Raw genomic sequence first — 23,354 nt, 5'->3', positions numbered from 1 at the left:
GATCAACAGGCACAGTACCTGCTGTGGAACACACAGTCAGACAGCAGCAGCCACTGGAACTGACAGGTAGGCCTTACCTCCTTAAAACACTCTTCCACTTTCTCGAACTCCATCACCAGCTCCAGTTCCTGGATGCGCTTGTTTGACAGCATCACCAGGCGGTGAACGCCCTCATCAACTTGATTATAAAGCACGCTGGCAGCATCGAGTGCATCTCTGCAAGGGGACACAGGTCTGGTCAAGCGTTTTGCATTAAGTGCCTCATGCAAACACAACCTGGCTGACAACAGCACTCCAGTCATGCTCCCCGTGGAACCCACATGGGCCATCTCCATATGGAGAACAGAAGAGAATATTGCTGCTCCTAACACATTGCCATGATTCACCACTCTGACCCTAATGCAGATAACTTGGCAGGAAGGACAAGAGCATCTCCTCCCAGCCAGGCTCCTTGCAAGATTTGTCATATTTCTCACACTTTCAGCTTTTCATACACACAGATCATTGTATCAATGGATTTTCACAAAACACAGGGTCAAGCAGTTTCAGCGTCTAAAACCACCATTTGAATTTAATTAAGTAAATAAGCCACCACTAGTAAGCAAATCTCTCCTGAGTGACAACAACAATATTAAGTGCCTGATGCCCCACTTACTCTCAGGATTTCCACCAGCCAAACAAATACCCAAAGTGTACAACAACTCAGTGCCAGGAGAAATCAGATTTTACAGTGCTGTGCTGAAGAGATTCATAGACTGAGCTCCCTACCTCCCACAGGCAGCCATGCTGACCAAAGCCCAGCAGGCAACACCAGGAGGCACTCTCCCTTCCAGCCTGCCCACAGCACACAGGCAAGCATGGAGGGGTTCAGGATGCAGCCCAGTGCCCTCAGATGCTGCAACCACAGTCTTGGTAAGATGGTGAGTATTAGCAAACTCCTTTTAGATGTGTGCAACACCTCTCCAGCACAGGTTTGCATTAATCACAGATGGGATCCAGGAGACAGAAGAGCATTCAAGCTTATTCTTGTATTTCTTTTGCTTCTAGATTTTCCCACCTACAATTATGGGCTCAAGAGACAGCAACAAGAAGACATTACAGCCTCCTTCAGCTGTGCTCTACACTGGCATGTTCAGCTGCCTGGTCATCTCCTGTACTCACCCTAAACCAATTTTCATTTAATCGTCTTACAACCTTCTGACTTATTAGAGCATGTTTTTTTATCATATTATTAAAATTATCTAAAGCACTTGCAAAACAGGTAGCTAATATTGCTAATGGAATATAATTCAAAACAATTCAGCATACATGTTTATTTCTGTCTGGGTTTACAGGCAATCTTGAACCTATTAAATGCAACCAAATGTGAGTGTTTAGTAGCAGCCATCCTGTAGTTTTAATTGACACGAGGTAGCGCCATAGGTCTGGACAAGCAGCTCTGCATAGCAGAAATCCACACTATTTTTCCATTCAGAATTCCACCCAGTGTGCAACAGCCAACTTCTCAAACCTCAGGCCCTTAGATACTTTTGTTTTTCCTCTTTGAAATGCCATTAGACTGAATGAATTTCTCCAAAGTGCAGCCAAAAATACCCGAATAGTTTCTGGACTAAGATCAGTGCTACTGCAGTACAGAGCAGACAGGTTCTCTACAGAGAATCTTTCAATGGAAAGATCCAAGCTGTAGCACTGCTCTGGCATTTCCCAAAACTGCCATAAACAAACCGTGATGATATGCGCCTTCTATTTTGTAATCCTTTCCTATGCACAGACCCAGATCCAACCCAGGAGACTCACAGCAGCAGAGTCATAACCATTGTCCAAGCTGAGCTCTGGAAAGTGTTTACAGAGCAGGTTGTGGAGGCCAGTTCCCGTCAGCAGCAGTGACACAGCTGGGACAGCTAATGAGAAACAGTTCGGACGATGGCTGAAAGTTAAATTTGGCAACACCATTAACACTGTTTGGTTTTGTGCAGCAGAGCATATCTGTCAAGTCCCATTTTCTGAGTAAGTTGCCAGCATACTGATGGCCAGACAGGCAGACACCCTTTGGCCTTACTCCCACAGGCCTGAATTCCCTGCTGGCATGAATACTCTCATCCACTCAGGAAATGGATACAGCAAACATTCTTCCTCCCGCTGGCACAGACAATCAAGCACCTATAACTTTAGGCATTCCATGCTGCTATATGCAAACATTTTCAATTACCCCCCCACGAGGCAAAATATTTTTCAAACCTTTCCCTGTGCTTCCATGGAAATCACTTTGGTGTTGATGCTACTTCTTTGATGGCACTCATCAGCAAGCCAGACTGACCTGCTAGACCTTTCTGTAATAGGATTCCTTATGTCCACCCAAGCCAGTGACAAAGCGAGCATCCATGGCTTCAGCACTTAACGTGGTATTGTCAGACGGCAACCTGATGACACAGGGACCTGAGACAAGGGTTCCAGCTCTAGCATTGCCTGACCTAGCACAGAGTATGATATGATTAGGGGACAGGAGCCAGGGAGTCCCACTCTGCCCCTTTCCATACATGACAGAGGAAACAACCCCCCGCATTGTCGTAAGTCTGAGTAGTTTTCCTTGACAGGAGTCAGCAGCAACCTGGACTGCAAGGACTAACAAATACTACAAATTCTAGCAGAGCAGACTGCACATTTCCCAAAGGCATAAAACACAGGCTTCCCTGAAGATAACACTGCAACTACAGGGGGGAAAAATCACCCTCAAGGTAGAGGGATAGGAAGTGATTATAAAAAAAGGCTAAGAAAACCCACATTTCAAGGTTTTTTTGACCAGAAATAGGTGTACCGCAAAGTCACTGTGTAAAGAGGCTAATTACACCGAGCCATTGTGGAAAAGACCAGTCTGTTGGGAGACCACTTGAGACCAGTGCTGGCCTTATGGCCAGAAAACCCCTCCAGGGAAAGTTAGGTGCAAAACCGCAGCAATAAAGTACTCCTGCTGGCCCACCAACCACAGTCTGAGGAACCCATTTTTGGAGAAGGGGCTTGAGTGAACTTCTTGGTATCCAACTACAGGACTGAGAAAAATCCACCCCAAACACTTCTGGCCCCACACATTCCTTCCACAGGAGTTATCCCACCTCTGAAGATCTCAATCCAACCAAGCCTTTATGTACATTTTCAGAAGGTGGAAGGGAGCTCCAGTTTAGAAGTGAGCCCTTTGCCCCATTGGATGTAATCATAAAATACATGTCTCAGTAAATAATGTGGCAGCTACAGATGTACAGAATCTACATATATATGCAAATCAGTCATCCTCCTTCTATCTCAGCTGATTCAATGGTACTGAAAGTGACATCTTGTAACTGAAGACACACACAGAAAACCTTTGCTTTACTGATCCACAAGCATCTCAAACTTACCTGAAGTCAGTCTAAGATGTATTTGGGAGTTTATGCTATAAGCAGAGACTAGACAGAGAATTCAGTTCAAAAGAAGGCTGGAAATTAACTCTTATCAGTAAGTTGGGCTGTTGGGATTATATAAGCCAAAATCCCTTACTCTTGTCATTTAAAGGACTTTTTTCCCTCTGTGAATGCTTGCAGCAGGCTATTGATGCCCTTATCAGCCACAATTCAACACTCTAAGACTGCCCCCTTCTCATGGTCCTGCCAATGGTTTCCTGAGCAACTGCAAACAACATGCAGAGAAAAAATGTTTCCGAACAGCTCCTCTGGGCTTAGAGTGCCCAAACAATTCAGGTGTGGCCTTACATCATTCCTGCTCCTCTGTGAGTTCCTCCAGCATCCCAGCACCTCAGCTCTTTCTTTCAAGGACCAGCCACGCTGTTTTCACACGTTCTGCCTCGCTTGGCAGGCATTCATTAAAACCTCAATGTCTAGTTGTTGGTCTTCTGTTGCATCTCCAAGGTAACTCCATTCATACGTTGTCAGCCCCTGACAGTTCACTTTTACCAGCCGGACAGGCTCTCTGACTAACATCCATCTTTTACTCTCTTACACTGAGGAAAATATAAGCCTTTCCATGCTGTAGTATAAAGTAGGTAGGCAAACTGAGCCCAACAAAGAAATCACTCACAGTCCATGGGAAAGTTTGGTTTTTTGATTCACTTGGGCACTTCAGTGCTCACAGAGAGGATCCACTGGGCATTAAGCCTGGTCTCCCAAACCTCTGTACATCTGTTTATCTATTTACACACACACTCATTTGCTGATCTAGATCTTAAAAACTTCCTAAATGATTTCCAGTACACTAGTAAACTCCACAATATCCTGAAACAGGGAATTTTATGGGGAAAATGATACTTCACATAAATATCTGTTTCTTTTTCAGCTTCAGACTCAGAAGTTTTTAATTCCTGTCCTTCAGTACCTTCACAGCAGCTTGGAGTAAACAAACCAAATAGTGAAAATTTGGTTGAAGAAAAAAGTGACTTCCATCCTGGCACACAAAGAAAACACCTGGCTGTTAAGGACTTTAAAAATATTTTAATAGTGGCCGGAGCAACTCTGAGCACGAAAGGCTCAGAAGTCAGTGGAAAGTCTTGTCTCAGGTCAGATTTGTGTGGATGCAATGCAATTTCCCTGCACATGGGAGTGTGGTATTAAGAGTCTTTTACTACATTCTTCCACGGTCAAATCATCAAAAGCAATTTTGCAATAGTGCAGAGTCAATATAATTTATAGCAAAAAGGAGTAGCTTGATGTCAGTTTATGTTTCCCCAAATCCTGTTTTCATTGAGCAATTATCATTTCAGTGGAAAAAGGTTCCAAACATCTTCAGCTTTCTGGAGAAGTGCCAAGCTGTTGTATAATGGTAGGGTAATTTTAAACCTATAATTTAGAAAGACCATTTCTGTTTGAATCCGTTCTTCAAAAAAAGCCAGTCTTGGAGAGTTACACTTTAGTTTTCAAAGCAAAATACCTGTTTTGTTTTCAAAAAATAGATGGCCTCAGAAAAAGCATCCAGCAGAGTCACAAAAGCAGGTGCTGCCTGAGCCATGCCTGCCAATGTCAGTGAGATGCAAACAGGAGAGCACAGGGAAGGGAGCAGCAGAACCATCACTATTCTGCACCTTCCTGTTTGCCCCTTCAATAACTGCTTTGACAAACAGTAAAAACAGCAGATCTAACAAAAGGGCTGAAATCAAAGAGTTCATCCTCTGACCAGCCTTGGCCAATTTTAAAATGGCAAAAATTCATGGATGGAAGGAAATACTACATGTTGGTAGTGTATTTCATGGGATTTGGGCAAATATAACTTATCCTGGGAAAATCAGATATCCTTAATGTGATTTGTTCTGTAATTTAGAAAAAACACAGTCGGATGTTACATTAACTTCATCTAGTCTTCCATTCTCTTGGTGTTCAACTTCCCTTGTGGATGTCCATACAGGTCCAAGGACATCACCCAGATCATGTGTGCTGATACCTTGGCTACAAATCACTTAAAATATCCTGAGCAATGCTTCTGGAAGAAATCCTTCCAGGTCTGCAGGGACAGTGCTGTGTGCCTGATGGATGTTTTGCAGGACGAGAAATGTCATTCTTGGTCATTACTGCATTCTGGTAGCAACCTACGTAAGTGCCATATTTATAATGATCCCATAAAAGGAGGTTAACCTCCAATGCACAGTCCTGTTCTTTGAGCTGAGAGCTTCACATGCAGCTGAGGTTAAAATTCAAACTAGCCATGGTGAAGCTAAAGCAGATATGGCTAAATAAATACAACTAATTATTCTCTGCAGCACACAAATAGCCATGGTGGTTTCAATTCCCTGATTAAAGTATCTGAGGAACTGGGTACAGTTTTTAGAACCCTTAAGTGTCCTTACAAAGGCACAGAGGTCAAACACCAGATCTGCAGTTGCCTGTGGGATGCCTGGTCCCTCTGAGGATGAGACCGGTGGATCTAGCTGAGACCACAGACCTGGCTGAATCCCTCCTCACTAGGTTACCTGACCTGGGAGCAAATAATCCAATTAATACAATGCACTGGAGACCACAGCTGCCAAGAGAATTCTCTTCTGAAGCTCAGTTTGTTTAAATGTGTTTTTAGCAGAAATACACTCAGAAATCCCTTTAAAAGCCAAGGGGCCAATGCACACAATTAAACAAGTGTCCAAGCACAGTCCCAAGATGTGACCTTTGTTTCTTTCTCCTGCCTGGCTTGCATTCAGTTACAATAAAACTGTCTTCAGACTCTGGTTGATTTAAAATCCCAGTAAGATCCATAAAACTGACTGGGAAAAAAAAATTATAAAAAATCCCACACCAAAAATTAGCCTGCTTATGGGGAAAGTTCCCTGTGCAGTGGAGCCTCGGATAGGATTTGAAAACAGCATTCTGGGAACACTGTGCCTCAAGATGTGGTTTTCTACCAGCTGTAAACAATTTCTACCTCCAAACCTTGTCTAATGTACATTAATCTGCTTATGTTTATACTTTGTATCCTGGTCAACTGCACCAGTCTGAGAGCTGTGTTCCCGAAGCTGAGACCACCAGGCTTTCAAGATGTCCTACTCAAATACACACACACTGTCAATTAAAGCCGTATCCCTATTTCACTGATATATCCTTTTGCCCACTTCCAGGGCTATGATCCACATAATAGTAGTGACTGTGCTATTAACCAGCCCAGCAACAGAAGTATCTATCCCAACACGGTTATATAAAAAGTGGTGCTTGTGGGATGGCCTGGGCTAAGGCAGGAATGTCAGGCAGTTCAGTTAACATCCTATAATGGAAAGTTTTTGCAATTTTTTCCGTAATATTTTTAAACAGATAAAACACAGTGTGTCATTAATTACCTAATGCCCTGTTGGCATGACAAGCACTGCAAACAAAAACAAGCAAAACTGAAGTCTTCTGGGTAAATTCTCACTGAGTCCAAGATTTAGGACATAAGACAGCAGAAAATGAAAAACAGAAAGGGAGCTGAGGGGAATAATTTACAAAAAGCCCAAGAGGACAATGAAAACTTACCTAGGCAGAACTCTGCAATCTTTTAGGTCTCTGCAAATGCCACAATTGACGTCTCACAGCACTTCATGCACTCAGAATGATAACAGCCCCAACTCCACTCTCCTTTATGTGTGGAGCAGCGAGATTTGTTTAATGTGAGCGTAAGTGCTTTTTACTAGGCTAAAACCACCACGCCAACAGAGGGAACAGGTTAGACTGTAACCAAAATGAATACCAAGTAGCACAGTGTGTGTTTGGGTAGAAATGTCACCCTGCGCTCCTCCCTCCACCTGACACAAACAAATAAGGCCAAGGAAGAGCACTGCCACCCATGCTCGGCCAAAGGCTTAGCACTCGTCAGCACCTTCTGTGTCACCAGCAACAGCGCAGAGGCGTCTCGTGGCAGCCTTTGAGGTCACAATTTAAGCACATTTTTTCATCTGGCTTCAAAGGTATACTGAGTATACATCTTGTCCCAAGGTTTTAGGATTAGGTCCATAGGAGGAACATGGAAAGCACCCTGCAATGAAAGGTGCCTCTTGCAGATCACGTTAGAAGGGTGCACTGTGGCAAGTGGTAGCGTGAGAGGCTCCCAAAGCTCCCAGAGAGGAATGAAGATGAGCGGGCAGTAGTTCAACTGCCATCAGCGAGAGGGACAAAGCATTAGCATCTTCTGAACCATGTACAAACACAGAGAGCCACAGCAGACACACATCTTTAAAGCAGAAAGGGGATGGCAGAAGACAATAATGCCTCCAGGAAGGATTTCCCAGGATAAGTTGCCTGGCTATGACCACCAGCCTATGGCAGCAGCTGTCAGTTTGATAGTGCACATGCTCTACCTTACAAACCAAGAAGTCCAGCCATCTCAGTCTGCCCAAACTGGGACTTACACACCAGACACCTATCTCCCCACTAACCTTGCTCCCAACTTGTTCCACATTTTGGATGAACAGCTTAGTCTCTCTGACTCTACCGAAGCTTCAGACAGTGCTGTACAGTCCCCTGGCAGGGGCAGAGAGCCTGTACATTATCCAAGTTTACTTCCACTACAGGGAGCTCATGCACCACTTTGCAGAATGGCACATGCAGGTCTTGTAACATCCCAGGAGTTGCTACTAATAAGAGCATTGCTGAAGATCCATAAACAATAGGTCTGCAGCACCACGCAGCTACACCCCAGTTCATTATTAACTAGCCACAGCTTCAAGTAGACCCAGAGTCTCAGTAGTCTGTGTGGAAGCCAGAACATTAACTATGGAGGCTTTTAGCTGTAAGATCACCCTCTCTGTCACTGTAATTGAGTCACATCCAGCACCAGGAACCTGGCACCCACTGCTCAGGAAGTCTGCTCTGTACTGTCCATTCCCTCTGCTCAGCTCAGGTCCCCACCCAGAGCTTCCAACTAGATCACCAAGCCACACTAAAAATAGCCAGCTCACAAAACCAGCTCTTGGCTCTAGCCACTCCACCCTCAAAATACAGAGACTAACTATACTGCCTTCTGCAAACAAAGGAGAATTCACTCCTCCATCTATTTATAAGCTGCTTATTCACAGCTTGTAAGCACAGATTCTTTTCAGATGAGGAGCTTGGGGGAAGAGATTAAGCTTATTCTGGTTCCCTGGTGCACAGAGCCAAACACTCAACATGATCATTCCTTCACCATCTGAGGTTTTTCTCCTTTCAGCTCTCACCTCTAGCCTTGGGACTATCTTGCCCATCACCATGCAGAGCACTCCCATGCCACGGTGAGAACATGGGTTCATGAAGAGCCAGACAGGTGCATTTCTGGTTAAACTAGTATAAACCATCTATATATTCATATAAAATGGTTATACCTTCTTTACACTTATTGTGACTCATAACACATCTGCAGGACGAAAGGCATTCACTGGGTACTTGTCTAGGCACACATTTCCAGCTCTTGGATATGCTGGAAGAGTAGCGATAATGAGAACAACAGTGAAAAACATCTGGCTAAAGACCAACTTAAAAGGATCCTGGCCTTGCTGCCCAGTCCCACATCACAGCCTCACTTCAGCAAGAGCTCCCACTGCTGCTGCCTGGCTTCTGGCAGCTTCTCTTACACTGCCATCATAACTGTAAGTTTTTGACATCCACTACAGAAGCAGCAATACATTAGTCCACTTTTCACAGCTGGCTCAGTGAGTTGCCTGCAAGCTACAGGTTAGTTGATCACTACATTAGATAGCCAGAAGCCAAAGCTACACCTGCTAACCAACTCTATATATCTTATTAAAATGACTCTGGTTATTACAAAATTCCTGTTTGGAAGTGCAAAAAAAAGTATTAACAGCATTGAAGTGATGGAGGTCTCTGTGTCGCTTGGCCACACTTACCAAGAGGAACTCCAGCTAGGCTAACAGCTCTGCATTTCAATCCCCAGAAAGACTGGGACAGCAAAACCTCAAAGGGTTCAGCTAACAGACCCTGGAGAAGCACTGAGCCTTCAGTGCAGTGCATGGTGTGAAGGCAAATGTGCTGGCTTCAAATCCGTCAACAGTGAGCAAGTGGCAATGCCCCCTCCAGCAGTCCCCTGGCACCTCTGGGTGGCCAACTCTACCATTACAGCACTTAAAGAGGTGCCATAAAGATACACTGGCTCATGAGTGCCACACCCACACCAACTCCAGGCCAAATTCAGCCTGGTCTTGCTGGAGGTGGGAGATCTCAAAGGGAACAGCTGAGCACACCACAGCTCCAAAACCAACTCCCTGCAACGAGCTGCCTGCAGGACGTGTATTCTGGTAACTGAGCTCCTCCTTCCTAAGCTGGGAAAAGGCAGAGCTCCAGACAGTCTGCTTGGAGAAGACTGTCTTTCCTTTTGTGGATAAACAGCTGGATGGGCAAGGCTATCTTTTGCAGTGATACTTGGCAGTGAAATGAGTATGAAGACTCCTGGTCAGCTCACAATGGGAGCAGTTACTGATCAAAGCCACTGCTGTGGTGCTACAGCATCTCAGGATGAGACCATCCAGGAAAGAGTCCCGGAAGCTCTTAAATCATCTGTTAGAGAAACAAATGGATGGAGCACAACACACCCCTCCTGCATGCCCACATCTCTGACGGAATAAGTTCAACTTTTTTCAGGAAAGAACCTGGGGCACTGGCTTAGCAAAGCCTCACAAATCCCAGGTGAGCAGCAATAAGATTCCACTGCTCTGTGCCACAAAACACTCCAAAGTGCATCTCTGCTCTCCAGAAAAGCAGAGCAAGCAGAGAAGGTTCCACGACAAGAGTTTCATTACTAAAGAAAGACTAAAACAATTCTTGTTTGCCGAAGGTATTTGGCAGATAACATCTGACTGCACTGAGTGCATGCCTGCTTCCTTGCCCGTTTTAACTTATTATCTCCAACCTGTGGTCAGGCATTTTCAGAATGGTTCATCCATCTCTATTCTTACCAGCTCCTGCTGCTCTTTTTCCACATGAAACCACAAAATAGCAAGAAAGACATCTGTGACAGCTAGAAAAATACATCGCCTGAAAAAAACCCCAAGTCAATGCCTTGCTTCGTTAATCCCAAGGTGAAGGTGCAGATGGGCTTGTCATCTCTAGTCTTAAAAAAAAAAAATCACAATTTTAACTTTAGTTCTCCATTTCTAGTTGGCATATTTTAATTAAGTGGAGCCAAAAGTCCAGAAAACTGCTCTTTAAACTGTCTTCTCTATTGATATGTAATTCATGTACATTCAGACAGTCACCTGTTCACAACTGGCCTTAATTTATGATTAAGAAGTCTTGGCAGTCATGACTCTATTTTATCAGACTTTTGTACCACAAGAGACAATAAAAAATTACAAAAATGGACATGTGACAGACAAAAGAACAAAAGGTGACTTAGAAGACTAAAGCCATTTGACTTGCTTTTGTAAATAATTTATTTCAAGTATTGGGAGAATGGGTGTGGAATTAGGCTGCTAAGCATTGATCAAGATTTTACGATTCAAAGTTCTGAGCAGCAGTACCACAAGACTTGCTGAGTGCACACACAAAGGCAGTTCTGTTCCATTTTCCCACATCACCAGTTGGAAATCAAATATTAGACCTACATACATCAATAGCCACTCCATGCTAGCTTAGTTGGCCAATTGCAGTATTTTGTCTCTACCCTCCCTGCTTTGATCATATCTATTAAAGAAGCCTTTGAAAATCAAACTTTACAGTATTAGCAGAGCTTAGAACCTTTAATATCTGCACATCAGGTAGAAAAGAAGGAGTAAGTGCAAAGCCACGGAGGACCCAAACCAACAGTGCCTTAAGCAGAGCTGTCTAGCAAAGTGATAGAGCTCTTTTCCCCATTTGAAGGGACCCTGAAACAAAGAAGAGTGGACTTCTTTAGTCCTCTGTCCCAAGTTAGATGAAAATTAAAATACAGCATGGATTTTAGTTTCTGCAACTACTCCACAGCCTAGAAAAGAATAACTTTCTCCTGCTATATTCAGTTATGCTCCTTAAGCTGGAGAGCCACATACATTTGAGCCATGGCATACAGTCTCCTTTCACACAGGCAGACAATAAATATAACCTGAATTAAGCAGAGAACATGCTACACAGCTTCAGCATGCACTCAAACACTGTACAATCAAAGAATTCTGTGTGTATCCCCCACCCCTGCCCTTACTAAAGTAGTCAAAGCAGTAAATTATCCTTAGGGGCTCCATCAGATCAGGTTTCAAAGTTGATCATTTCCCTGTGCAAAAACATAGGCTTAGCTTAAAACCAAAACAAAACATAAAACTCATGCACATTCACCCCATTCTCCTAGGACTCTAAAGTTGCTGTGTTGCTTAAAATAAAATAAATAATAATAAAAAACCTAAACCAAACAAAGCACAAAACCCCACATTATTGTGCTTCTCATGTCATGTGAGAATGAAAAGATTATACTGTAGTAATTCAATCCAAAATTGCATCAAGATTACTTCACCAGCTCAGCAAGAGAACTGTGTGTGCATAGTCTGCCAGAGCTCCTGACAGGAGCCACAGCAAGCAGGGAACAGAAACAGTTACACAGCCTGCCTTCATGCCCTCTCTCTGCACCAAAATGTCGATCCTCTTCTTCCAGTGACAGGTAGCAACTTGTACTGCCATCCACTTGCTGAATTTTAAAACAGAAATGTTATTTTCACAGTGTTTGGTTGAGATACTCCATAACTCCTTTGTTATCTTCTCTTGATTCCCTCCCTTCAAACCTCCCAGCTTGTGATGGCAACACGGAGTTGAATCAAAGCAAGGCTGTGGATGCACGGAGCTATTCCACACCACCCTGCCACCCCCCCCCGTGCCCTCACCTGCACCCACATGCCAGTGCTTATCACACTGGGCTGGAAGCTCCTGGCTGCAAAGGCTGCCTTTCTACCTTGCTGTTTGCACAGCACATAGCACAGAGGCCTTCTCATGCTGATAGGCTTCAGGTGTTTTAACAGCACAAACACAAGTTGTGCAATGCCCTGGGGATGTCAAACAGCTGGGCTCTCTCAGTCCCCGCTTCTCACACCAACCCTGCAAACGGGCAGTGAATATTTGTTTGTGCAAACTGAACCAATGTGTGAGGAGATCAGAGCCTGCCTCAGCCAGCAAGCATTCCTCCCAGCTAAGGTCCTTGGAAATCCCCTTGCACAAGGAGTGCCTTAGGAAATCACACAGCAATAATGGCCTGCACCTAAACATTCATCACTGCTATCATCAATTAAGGCTTGTGTTTTACAGGTACCCAAAATATCCAGTTGTCTCTCCACTACAGAAGATAAGTCTGATTTGGCTTGAAAAACAAAGTTGAACCATCTAAGTGAATCCATCTGGACTAGTTTTTGGACAGGGGAAGAAGTAATCAAGGTAAGAGTAAAATTCATTACATTTTTCACCTTTACTGTTTTCAACATACTTCCTTGCTGCATGTACAAAGCTGTTCTCCAGCCAGCATAAATGATGGTGCACCTCAGGGAGACTCCCAGCACCTGCTTTTTGCTAATGCCTGTCGGAACCCAAGGTGTCCCTCAGACACTCTTGGATGTTCTGGGCCCAGGGCAGAAGCCTCTGAGACCCTGGCAGGCGGCCAGGGACCCCTGTGGTCTTGAGCTTGACCCATGGAACAATTTACCAACCTTACAGGAAGAACAAGAAATCACAAAAGTTTAGATATTATAGTAGAAGTAGTCACAAAGTGAAAGGTAGGATTTTTGAGTGCTGTACAGGGGGGTTTTAGGCCTTGTACAGGGGGGTCTGAGTTTTGTACATGGGGGTCAGAAGTTCTAAGATGGAGGGATTTGGGCGTGCCCTGTCCTCCTTCTTTCTTCTTCCTATTCTCCATGTTCTTGGTGATGTTGGCACTCACAGATTGGTTTAGAGTAGAAAGTCACTGTTCAACATAGGTAGTAGGCATTGGGGAAAAACTATAAACACCTTATACGTAATGTGTGATATAAAAGATGGCACCAGCCCCTCGGGGAGGGGAGACGGGAGACAGCCAGAGACGGGGACAGCCAGAGACGGGGACAGCCAGAGACGGGGACAGCCAGAGACGGGGACAGCCAGAGACGGGGACAATGCCAGGGAGTCTGTGTGCCTTGAGATAACATGCAATAAACTGCCTTGAGACCGGACGACTGAAGACTACTGAGTCTTTCTTTGAAGGCACGGGTTGGAGGAGAGACTTTACCACCATCCGGAGTCTCCCCAAGCCGGGGAAGGCTCCGGCAAATGCCCATCTCTTCTTCTCCCACTCTGAGGGCTCACCTGTAGTCTTGGGTAAGGGTGACACAAGACTCCTCCTTTCCCAGTCTGGCAAGGAGCGCTCCACCCTCCTGCTGCACCTTGACCAAACTTGCATCTTCAAGAACATTCTTCATCAACTGCCTTGAATTCCTCAGCAGCACAGCTGCATCCTGGAGGGATCACAAGAGTGAGGTGAGCAGTTATTGCAACCTACAGGCAATGAGGGAACAGGCAAAAACCAGAACCTAAACCAAAACACACCAAAACCACATCTCACCTGGGCCCACTCTAAGAAAAGGGGAGATTGGTTCCCATTGGTGTTCCTCTCCACCCTGTTAAGTCTAAAGTGATAAACAGTGCTCCTTATGCTCCTGATACCTTCCCCACCAGGCTAAAATTGTGACCCAATCCCCATCATTGTTTTTCCATTCATTTGCTGGGCATAGAAGAAATAAGCTTTCCAGCCTTGCTTCCCACTCATACTTAGCTCCTACTGCTCTGGGAGCCTGGATCTGCATGGCTCCAAGCCTTGGGACAAGATGCACATGAAGTGTTTGTGGATATACAGATGAGTGCAGGAAGGCCACTACCATATGCACCATCATTTACTACTGGCACCCTCAGTGCAGAGCTGGCAGCAATTCCATACCATGTCAGGGATACAGCAGCTTCTCAAGAAGAGAAATAGAAAGATTGTGACCACATAGGTCTTTGTCCCTTCCCCCTCTTGCCCCTTTCCAAACTTGTTTACTGGAGGCATCAAAGCTGAAACCACAGCACAGAACTAAGCTGTCACCTAATTTTATTCCGAGCCATTCAAGCCAACCTGATGTGGCACAGCCCAAGGCAGCTGCTGTGTACCTGGCATGCCAAAGTTTGTACCAGATACAGAGCTCTGGAGCTGCTGTGAATGCACCCCAGTGCTGGGGCAAGCACCCATCAGAAACAAGCCCAGCTGGAAACATCTCCTGAGTGACTCTGAGGAATCAGACAATCAGCTTCCAAACCCACTGAAGCCTCTATCACTTCATTTGGATTAGCTTCTACTAGTACTGGGAAACCCTGCTACTACACCTTGCAAATTCAAAGCTACAGCTTTTCTGCAGTTATCCAGCCTCATGCTCTCTTCTGTCTCAGGTCCACCCCTGATCTGAGGTGAGTGACATGCTTACCTCAGCCTTTACTGGTAATTTTGTGGATTCCACTTTATTAATAGCTCCCTGAAGGAAGGCACAAACACCCTGGCATTGTTGTAGCAAATATTCCAGTTTCTACAAGAAAAGACCAAGGCAGAGATTATTGTCTCATGGTTGACAAGAAAGGTCTTCTGAGCTTGCAGAAGCCTCAGAGTACAAAAATCAAGAGAGGATCAAACACAATAATCCAAGGGTTCAATTATATCATTCAGTGAGACTGTATCAAAGAGAGGCCCATAAGAAGCTTCAGATGCATCACACTAGACCAAGGCCTCTGTGCAGGCCTTAGAAACCTGCATACTCATGGCTTGGATGGGTCATGCTTTACAGAATATAAACAGTCCACTTATGTCTCACATTCTTCTATTAGCATTTCTTGTAGCTTTCCATGAAGATGAATCACACTGCATGAATTTCAGAGAAACAAAACATAAAACAAGTACTTGGAATTTTTCTACTTTAAATAATTTCTCTTCATATTAAAAGTAGTGTAAATTAAAGATTAGGAAACTGGAAAGCTTCTAAAATTAAGCACCTTAACCTATGGACAAATTTGAAATCCTTCCATTCTTCAGGGTGGGGGGGAGGCAGGGAGAAAAACAAACAAAAAAAGGTCCAAATGTTTCATAAGGATTCAAGAGGCACTATTTTTTAGAAAAGTTAATGATATAAAGCCTAAAGACTGCCAGATGCCACCCTCTAGCCACTAAAATCAAGAGAAGGGAGAAACAGTTATTCCAAAATAATTGTGTTTAAAACAAAACAAAAACGCAGCTGTTTGAATCTTTACTGAATTGAACTCCTCCTCCCCTGGAGTGCTGGAACACCGCCAGCAGTGACAGATTAGCAGGCAGGATGCAGGTGAGATCACTGAGACAGGAAATAAATGCTGTTTGCCACATAGCTGCAGAGCTAAAGGAGCTGAGCACATGGGTCATTATCACACACAGTATAAACAGGCATTCCATACAGAATTATTCCCATACTAACTCCCTTTGTTAATGTTTTACAATCTAAGACAAGAAGTAGCCTGATATTATGGTCCTTCCTTCAAGAACTACCCTTCTTCACACATAGAGCTCCTCAGCTCTCAAGGTATTTTCAACTCTGTCCATTAAACTAATCCATAACTTCTTGCAAAATTTCTCTGCTTCATCACTGCCAAATAAACTTCAACTTCTCCAAGTCAGTCCTGGACACCAAGATTAGGCCTCTGTATGTCTACTGCATCAGCACAGGTTCATACAAATACTTTTATATGTAAGCTGGAAAAAATAAGTTAACATTTGGCACATGCCAAGCCTATCTTCTGAAGCCTGCCACCAGCACCACTGTGGTGTTATCAGTGACATCTTAATCTGCTTCAAGTGTTGCACTGTGCCACACACACTCTGGGTAGCAAGGTCAGAGCCAAAAGACCACTGGATCCTCTGGAAGCTGAGGTGACAATTCTGTCAATCACCAGGGTCAGCAAACTCAACATGAAGACAGCCAGCTCGTGTGCAGATTTACAGAGATTTAATCTTGTCTAGTCTTGGTGTGCCAAATAACTCAATAGAGCTTTTAAAGATTCAACAAGCACATGGTTGACAGCACTCAGGCTCCCTCCACAGCACAAATGCACACAGAGCTGGGTATCGGTACCATGGATGCCACCTCAGCAGGCTTCTGGCAGTCTGCACATACCCTGCTGCTTGCAAGTATAAGATATTCCTAGAAGAATTCTGAACTGATTATCCAGAACTTCCAAGTCTCATTCATGCAAGGACTGCAGATATTACCAAGGAGATAATAGCTTGATCTGAGGAACTTGCTCCAAACCCAAAAAGATTTAACTCGTTATTACACTCAAGTTCTTAATCTTTAGTCCAATGGCAACATGATACTAACACCTTCTGCTGAGATTAGTTTCAGATGTCTGTCCTTCGTCCTCCTGTCTAACTCAAGAGCCACTTGTGTATCACAAGATTTGACCATATTTTGAAGACAAGAAAGAATAGAAAGAATTAATGCAGTTCAAGCAGATGAGTAAAAAACTAAAACTTTAGTTCCTGCAGTGATGCCAAGAGACCACAGTGTGTACCCATCTCATGAAGACAGTATTGGCATTTTTTTTATACCAGAGATTCATTTGCATTCACAGCTTTACAGGAAAATTGTCTTTTAATGCTTGTAGGTTCAGCTGTTGACAGGCTCCTCTTGTTCCCATCTGTTACCATGCCATTGCTTCTCTCAGACACCAAAGTACACAAGACATTCTACTCACCCTGCGGAAGCTTAGCCAGTTCTGGTGGCAGTACGGGAAGGTCCCATCCAGTTCTAGAGGCAGCTGTGAGCTGTCTATGTGCTTATGGAGGGATTTCATGGAGGTGAGAAGTTCAAACTGCACAGGAACAGAAAGGAAAAGAAAAAAAGCTCACTTGTATTAGGGTGTGAGTACTAGAGGAAGAGGAGAAGGTTAACAAAAAGCAGAATCTGTTATTTCTTTATCTACCTTGCACAGAAGCACAGCATGCAGTGTGTAGCTGCAATATCACTACAATATGAATGGAAAAATACCCCAATCATTCAATCTTAGAGCAGCCTGTTGAAAAGCTCAGTGGGCAAACCCTGAAGGAATGCAGGCCACAACACGCTGTTTTACCAGGCAGAACATCTGTGATGGAAGTCTGGCAGCAGCCAGCATTCTCCAGAGCCAGCACCTCCTGGTGTAAGCAGAGCAACTCCCTCATATGTTCCCACAATTGTGCTGCAATTTGCATCTGTTTGGAGAATCTGGGAGGTTAAATTCAGCGCCCAGATTCCCCATCTCACTTCCTGTAAAAGAGTCTAACAGAGCAGACTCCACCCTGCCCTCAACTCTCCACTCATCACAGCAGCTATTTTTGCTCCAAGAGTTTCTGGGAGCTTGGCATAGGTAACTTGCCTTCTCTGAGTCTGCAAGACCTCAGAGCATTTCTACACTCACCAGAGCAACAAGTGCTCCTGCAGGTACATGGAAACCAGCCCAGACACAAACTCAGGTGCAGACATTTAACTCCCCCACACACACAGTGTGAAGTTTCTACCTCCTTACAAAATTGTGATGATGTTTCCAATTCTTCCTGCATGCCCATGTGTTTATAAGCCTTTCCTCTGTTCCCTCCTACTGTCTTTGTGTTTGTTCAATGTGTTTAATGTCTTCTGTAGCTCTCCCTGCATGCACATGCCTGCAGCCCCCATTCTGACTCCAAATTCTTCCGCATGGAGGCAATAAGGAAATGGACTAATAGCATTTGTTATTCTTTAGCTTTTTGGGACACCACACCACATGCACAGCAAACCTGACGCCTGTCACAACATCTTCATCCACAGGAGCCAAAAGGGAGCTCCTGGCCTACTCTGAAGCCTACAGAGTTTCAGCAGGCACAGAATTTCAGTTCATTCCTGTAGCTTGCAACAGCCTTGGAGAACACAAAGAGGACTAAGATGAAGTCTGATCCTCTGTTCACTCACCACAGAGTGGCTGGGAGCCTACATTTCTTCTACAGCAATAGAATACCAACACAGTTTTACTTCTAGTGGGGGAGTTCACTGATGTTGTGATAACTTTCCCTCCTCTTGGAGGAGGAAGCTGAAATCCAGTAGCTGAAATCCAGAGATTTCAGCTACAAAGAGAACCTCACACAAATGCCCATCTCATTTTCCCCTTCTTGCAGAAGTCTCTCAGCCACTGGCAGCAGCAGGTATGAGGAGAGGAAACAGAGGAGATGCAAAATCCGGGAAAGCAATAGGCACCTTCAAAGCTGGAGTTCAGGATTTAGCATAATGTGATCTCTTCCTGACCACGCATTTCCCCCCTTGTTAATGGGAGAACATGAAAAGCATCTCTAGCTAATTGTGCAGGGCTCCTCCATACAGTTATCCATGTTCCCAACAAACCCCTGCTCTGAGTCCCTAGGAGACTGATGTAATTGTGGTGCAAATGTCACTGACAGACGTGGCAATAAACAGAGCACGACAGGGATCTGTTCAGCTCACAGAAACACTACAATTCAATAAACACCACACCTGTAGAGACCACAGCCACAAAACACAGAGGACACCTACAGAAATTTCATGTGAGAATAAACATACATCAGTGACAGGGAATTTGCTGTCTGGAGAGTTAAATAAGAGATCTCAAGAGTGGCCAGGCAAACCCCAGAAAAATGGTTCCATTACCTGTCCTGCTGGTGGCTTCTCCATCCGAAAAGTCAGATCTCTTTCAACCAGAAGCAGTACTCCATGAATACAGTGAGGATTCATCTCCTACAATAGAACAGAGCACAAATCCATTACTGATCTGCCTTGGATACTAAAGAGAATGTACCACACCAAGTTCATACACAAGTTTGCAATTTATCCTTCAAAGGCATCTACAAAGCCTGGAAGGCTGTCACCAAAATTTAAGGAAGGCCAGTCTACAGCATACCAAGGTGATGTATTTAAGGTAGTTTGCTTCAGATCAACTAGTACTGCAATATTTAAGAAAGCAATGGAAAAGGTCAGGTGTTGGCTATATTAAAGAAACTCTTTAATATATATTCCTGTGCCATCTGCACAGGAAGTGAATCAAGAAAAAAAAACAGAACTAAAAAAAAAAAAAAAAAAAAAAACAACAACAAAAACCAAACCAAAAACCAAAAAACCATGTTCCCTGTCCAAGTTTTTTCCTGATAATTTTCCTGGTAACTTCACCTAACTGAGAGGAAGTGGCTTTTCCCCCTCCACCCCCAACCCAGTGCCAAAAACATCATCTTGTCTCTACTTACTGCCAATTTACAGTCAAGTACTTGCATCCTGTTTCTACTGTTAAACTGACAAAAATTCCAAATACGAGGGATGTTTGGCAGCTGTAGTTCAAACTCAGTGATCCAGGAACAGCTCTCCAATTATAGAAGCATTCTACAGGGAAGTGAGAAACAGGCAGAGAGAGCAACAGTAGGAAGAGGGAAACATGATAGAAAGATCCAGACCACGGAGACAGGGCTCCCTACTTTTGTGATGCCTGGACCAGGAAAGCAAGGAGAAGAGCCATTTAAGCTCTTGTGCCACATGATTGAACAAGAGCCATCCCATTTTGATGTCTCCTACACAGACTTTGCCTCTGCAAAGATCTCAGGAATTGTCAAGCAACAAATCCTTTCTGGTGTTGCTCGAGCTGGAAGGAGCTCCAGCTGTTCATTTAAACAGTGAGTAGGGTTAAATATCTGCCAGGAGCAGCAGAGCCAGAGTACAGAGAGAAGTGGACCAACAGAGACTGAATGACCTAACTTGACACTGGGCACAGTTCAGCAATTAAGAAACAAAGCCAAAACAAGGAGCCCAAATTCTGCAAGTGAAAGTAGCAGCAGAGATCCCAGAACAGAGGAAAAAGACCTTTCTCTCATCCAGTCCTAAACCACGATCCTTTTAAACAGACAGCAAAAAATCCCAACTGAAACACCTTCCAAAACCATGAGAGGTTTCTAAATTGTAAATTTCTCCAAAGTGAATTATTCACACTTTCACTGTTATTCGTACACTGCTTAAAAGGCCAAAAAGGATTTATTGCATAATTAGGCTGCATTAGGTGAATACCGAAGAGAGGATAGGGAGATATTACAGCTGTATCACCAGCTCTGAATTTATCTGCTAGAAAGTACTGAAGGATGAAGACTGGACACAGCTTCAAGACTGATTATGGTACTAAACAAATTTTTTTTTACACAATCCCTCTTCTACCCCAACAGTCACAAGATGTGCAATATGAGTGAGGGATAAAGGTAGTGATGGTGTAACAAGAGGTTACCACAATAGCCAAAACACTAATTTGTTTGTTACTCCTGAAAATAGAAACTGAAAAACCATTCACAAATAAAGCTGTCAAGGGAAAAGTTCAAGGTTTTCCAACTCATGAAGAAATCTTATTTCCAAAGAAATCAATAACTTTTCACCACATTTTTAATTTAAACTGCTGAAGAGAAGTCAAGTCTCATCTAGCACTGATGGAGCAATCCAAAGACTAAAACTGTTTACCAGGAGCATCTCAGGAGACAGGCAGAGCTGGGAACAGCAGAATGCCACTTGAGGAAGCTTTCCTACAGCTTTATGCACAATCTTTTACCACCTTTGCTAACAAAACCAACTTTATGGAAGCAAAGAAACAAGAGTTCCATACATATAAATGAACTCTTCACCTCCCAGAACAGGCATAGTTTGGACAGCATAGACTAGAGGGACATCAATAGGCATTCAGAAATCACCAGGGTAAATAGCCTTTTATTATTATTCCTCTTAAAGAGAATTAAGATTTTTTTTCAATGTTTCTCAGACTGAAGTTCCAGTTTTCTGGCTTCCTGCCCCAGATGGAAACCCATGGCCAGACTTAACAATGCTGGCACAGTCTGAAGCACAGGCTGCCAGGAATGTTTGTGCAGAGGGAAGAGTCCCCAGACACCTCAGTCAGTCTCAAAGTGACCACTCTAATGGAGTAGCAGGGGTTCCCAGTCTTTAACGTCACACCAAGTTCCTCTGTACTTCTGCACTAAGTGAGAATGCAAATACATCTCTTGAACAGAAAGGTTTGCACAGAACTTCTCTGCTTTCAAATGCTAAACTTGACTCTTCCCAACCCAACACACAAACACAGGCAATTACAGGATTAAGCCTTCACACTGATATGGGAAATTTAAAAGAATCTCACTCTATTAAGACTCAGGCAGAGGGAAATCCCACAGATACTTGCTCACTGAAGGCAGAGCACACATTCCACTGTCCATGCCCTGCCTGCTCACTGAGCAAGGGATCAGTCTGGGACTTCTGAGTAGCAAAGTTCCTCTTAAGAGCTGCCCTCCATAGCACAGAGCTTACTGGTGACAACCTGTAACCAAACATTACAGCATTTATCCCTGCAAAAATCTTTGCTCCAAAGCATCATTACGCAGTTTCCCACAGGAACAAGCCTGATCTATTCCTGCAACATGCACGCACTGTGCACTTCCCTTCACCTTTGCACAGAGCTTACAGAGTTCCTCCTGCTTCTTCCTGAGATAGCTCTGCAGCAGCTTTTTATTCTGCCCCACTCCCTCTGCTCCAGCTGCTGGCTGGGACAGAAAGATTTCCCAGACACCCAATATTCTAAAAAGAAGGGGGGGAAAAAAAATTCTCACAGAATACAACTGGCCCTACCCTGAAGGCAGAGAGGACAAGCTCCCACCACTTTACCAGGTGGTTCTGGACAGAGCAACTGACAGACTACCAGTGCTGTAGGGAAAACTAACCTACAAGCACCCAAAGTTGTCTACTAGCACTTAATTCCAATCATGCATTCATTCTGGAAAGATGGAGAAATGGAAGAAAGATTTCCTCAGGCTGACATATCTTGACCCAGGAACCTTTGCTCCCCAGGAGTCTCTCTAGGATTAACAGACCACAGCAGGAAGGGATTCTGCATTAGGGCATCTGATCTGTGCTTCCCCACTGTGAAGCAGTGCTGGGTTAAGAGGAAAACAGCCCCTCAGAATCAAATAAGCAGGGCTGGACATCAACATTTAACAGATTCCAGCACATTATCACAGTAGGCTTCACAGAAACTATGCAAGTAAAATCCTGTGTAAGGGGAGTGGTGGACAGCAGAGAAATGAGCTCTAGAGACAGTCTGGTAGAGACAAGAGACACTGAGATGTGTAAGGGATTTCAGAAAGGACCCCAAGGAGGTGATCTGCACTGTAACCTTAAGAGATACAACATACAGTCTGTACCTCGGTGCAGTCACTGGCCAAGCTAATCCTGCTGCACTCTGGAACACTTAGCTTGCCTCACTGTAGTTACAGTCAGTTTTCTGTATTACTCTATCCTTGCTCCAGAGCAGAGGAGAACGTTGCCATGGGATTACAGAGTAAATGCTGAGGATCTTAGTGGGGCCAGGGATTACTCCTGTGCCATAACTAGGTGATGAGCTACCTGAACAGGTCTCCTTTACAGTCTTCAGAAGAGTCAGTGTAAAGATCAAAAAAACATAAGCAGAGTAATCAGCCTCTGTAAATAGACAGAGTAATCAGTCACTGTTACCTGGAGCACACACTTAAGTCCAGCAATCTCTCTTGCAGCACATTAAACTGTTAAGTAACTGTAGCACCACCCTGATAAGAGGCGCTCAGCGCCAAACAGCCATCATAGCACAGCAAAAAGCTTCCCCCCCGCCTCGTTTCAGAGGGGAAACTTAAGGTTAAAATGGCATTATTACCATGCTTGTATGAGAACTGAGACAGCTAGAACATGTTATTGATTTCCAAATCAGGCAACTAAGACTGCCATGCAACTTACATGGACAGTGAAATGCTCAAAAGCTTTAGCAAGCCCACTGCCATGTGGGCACAGCATAAAGAGAATGTATTTGCTTGTTACCTCTGCAGAACTGAGCAGGGCACAGATTACTCCTTCACCACAGAGAATGAGCATG

At 44.2% G+C, this 23,354-nt stretch overlaps 1 protein-coding gene across 4 annotated transcripts in view; it reads right to left on the bottom strand.

Annotated features, from left to right (window-relative positions):
- The window catches only part of PLEKHG4 (pleckstrin homology and RhoGEF domain containing G4), an 86,967-nt gene that overhangs the window by 30,025 nt on the left and 33,588 nt on the right, over nt 1–23,354 (bottom strand). For all 4 annotated transcript variants that reach the window (XM_053952728.1, XM_053952729.1, XM_053952730.1 and 1 more), the window contains exons 7-11: nt 19,094–19,180; nt 17,157–17,273; nt 14,867–14,965; nt 13,716–13,864; nt 78–216 (exon numbers count right to left, since the gene is read on the bottom strand). In XM_053952728.1, the coding sequence (XP_053808703.1) occupies nt 78–216; nt 13,716–13,864; nt 14,867–14,965; nt 17,157–17,273; nt 19,094–19,180 (591 nt within the window). The remainder of the gene's footprint in view (nt 1–77; nt 217–13,715; nt 13,865–14,866; nt 14,966–17,156; nt 17,274–19,093; nt 19,181–23,354) is intronic.

This window comes from Vidua chalybeata, chromosome 11 (assembly GCF_026979565.1).
Source record: "Vidua chalybeata isolate OUT-0048 chromosome 11, bVidCha1 merged haplotype, whole genome shotgun sequence".
Taxonomy (NCBI): domain Eukaryota; kingdom Metazoa; phylum Chordata; class Aves; order Passeriformes; family Viduidae; genus Vidua; species Vidua chalybeata.
This window is presented reverse-complemented; position numbering and strand designations above follow the sequence as displayed.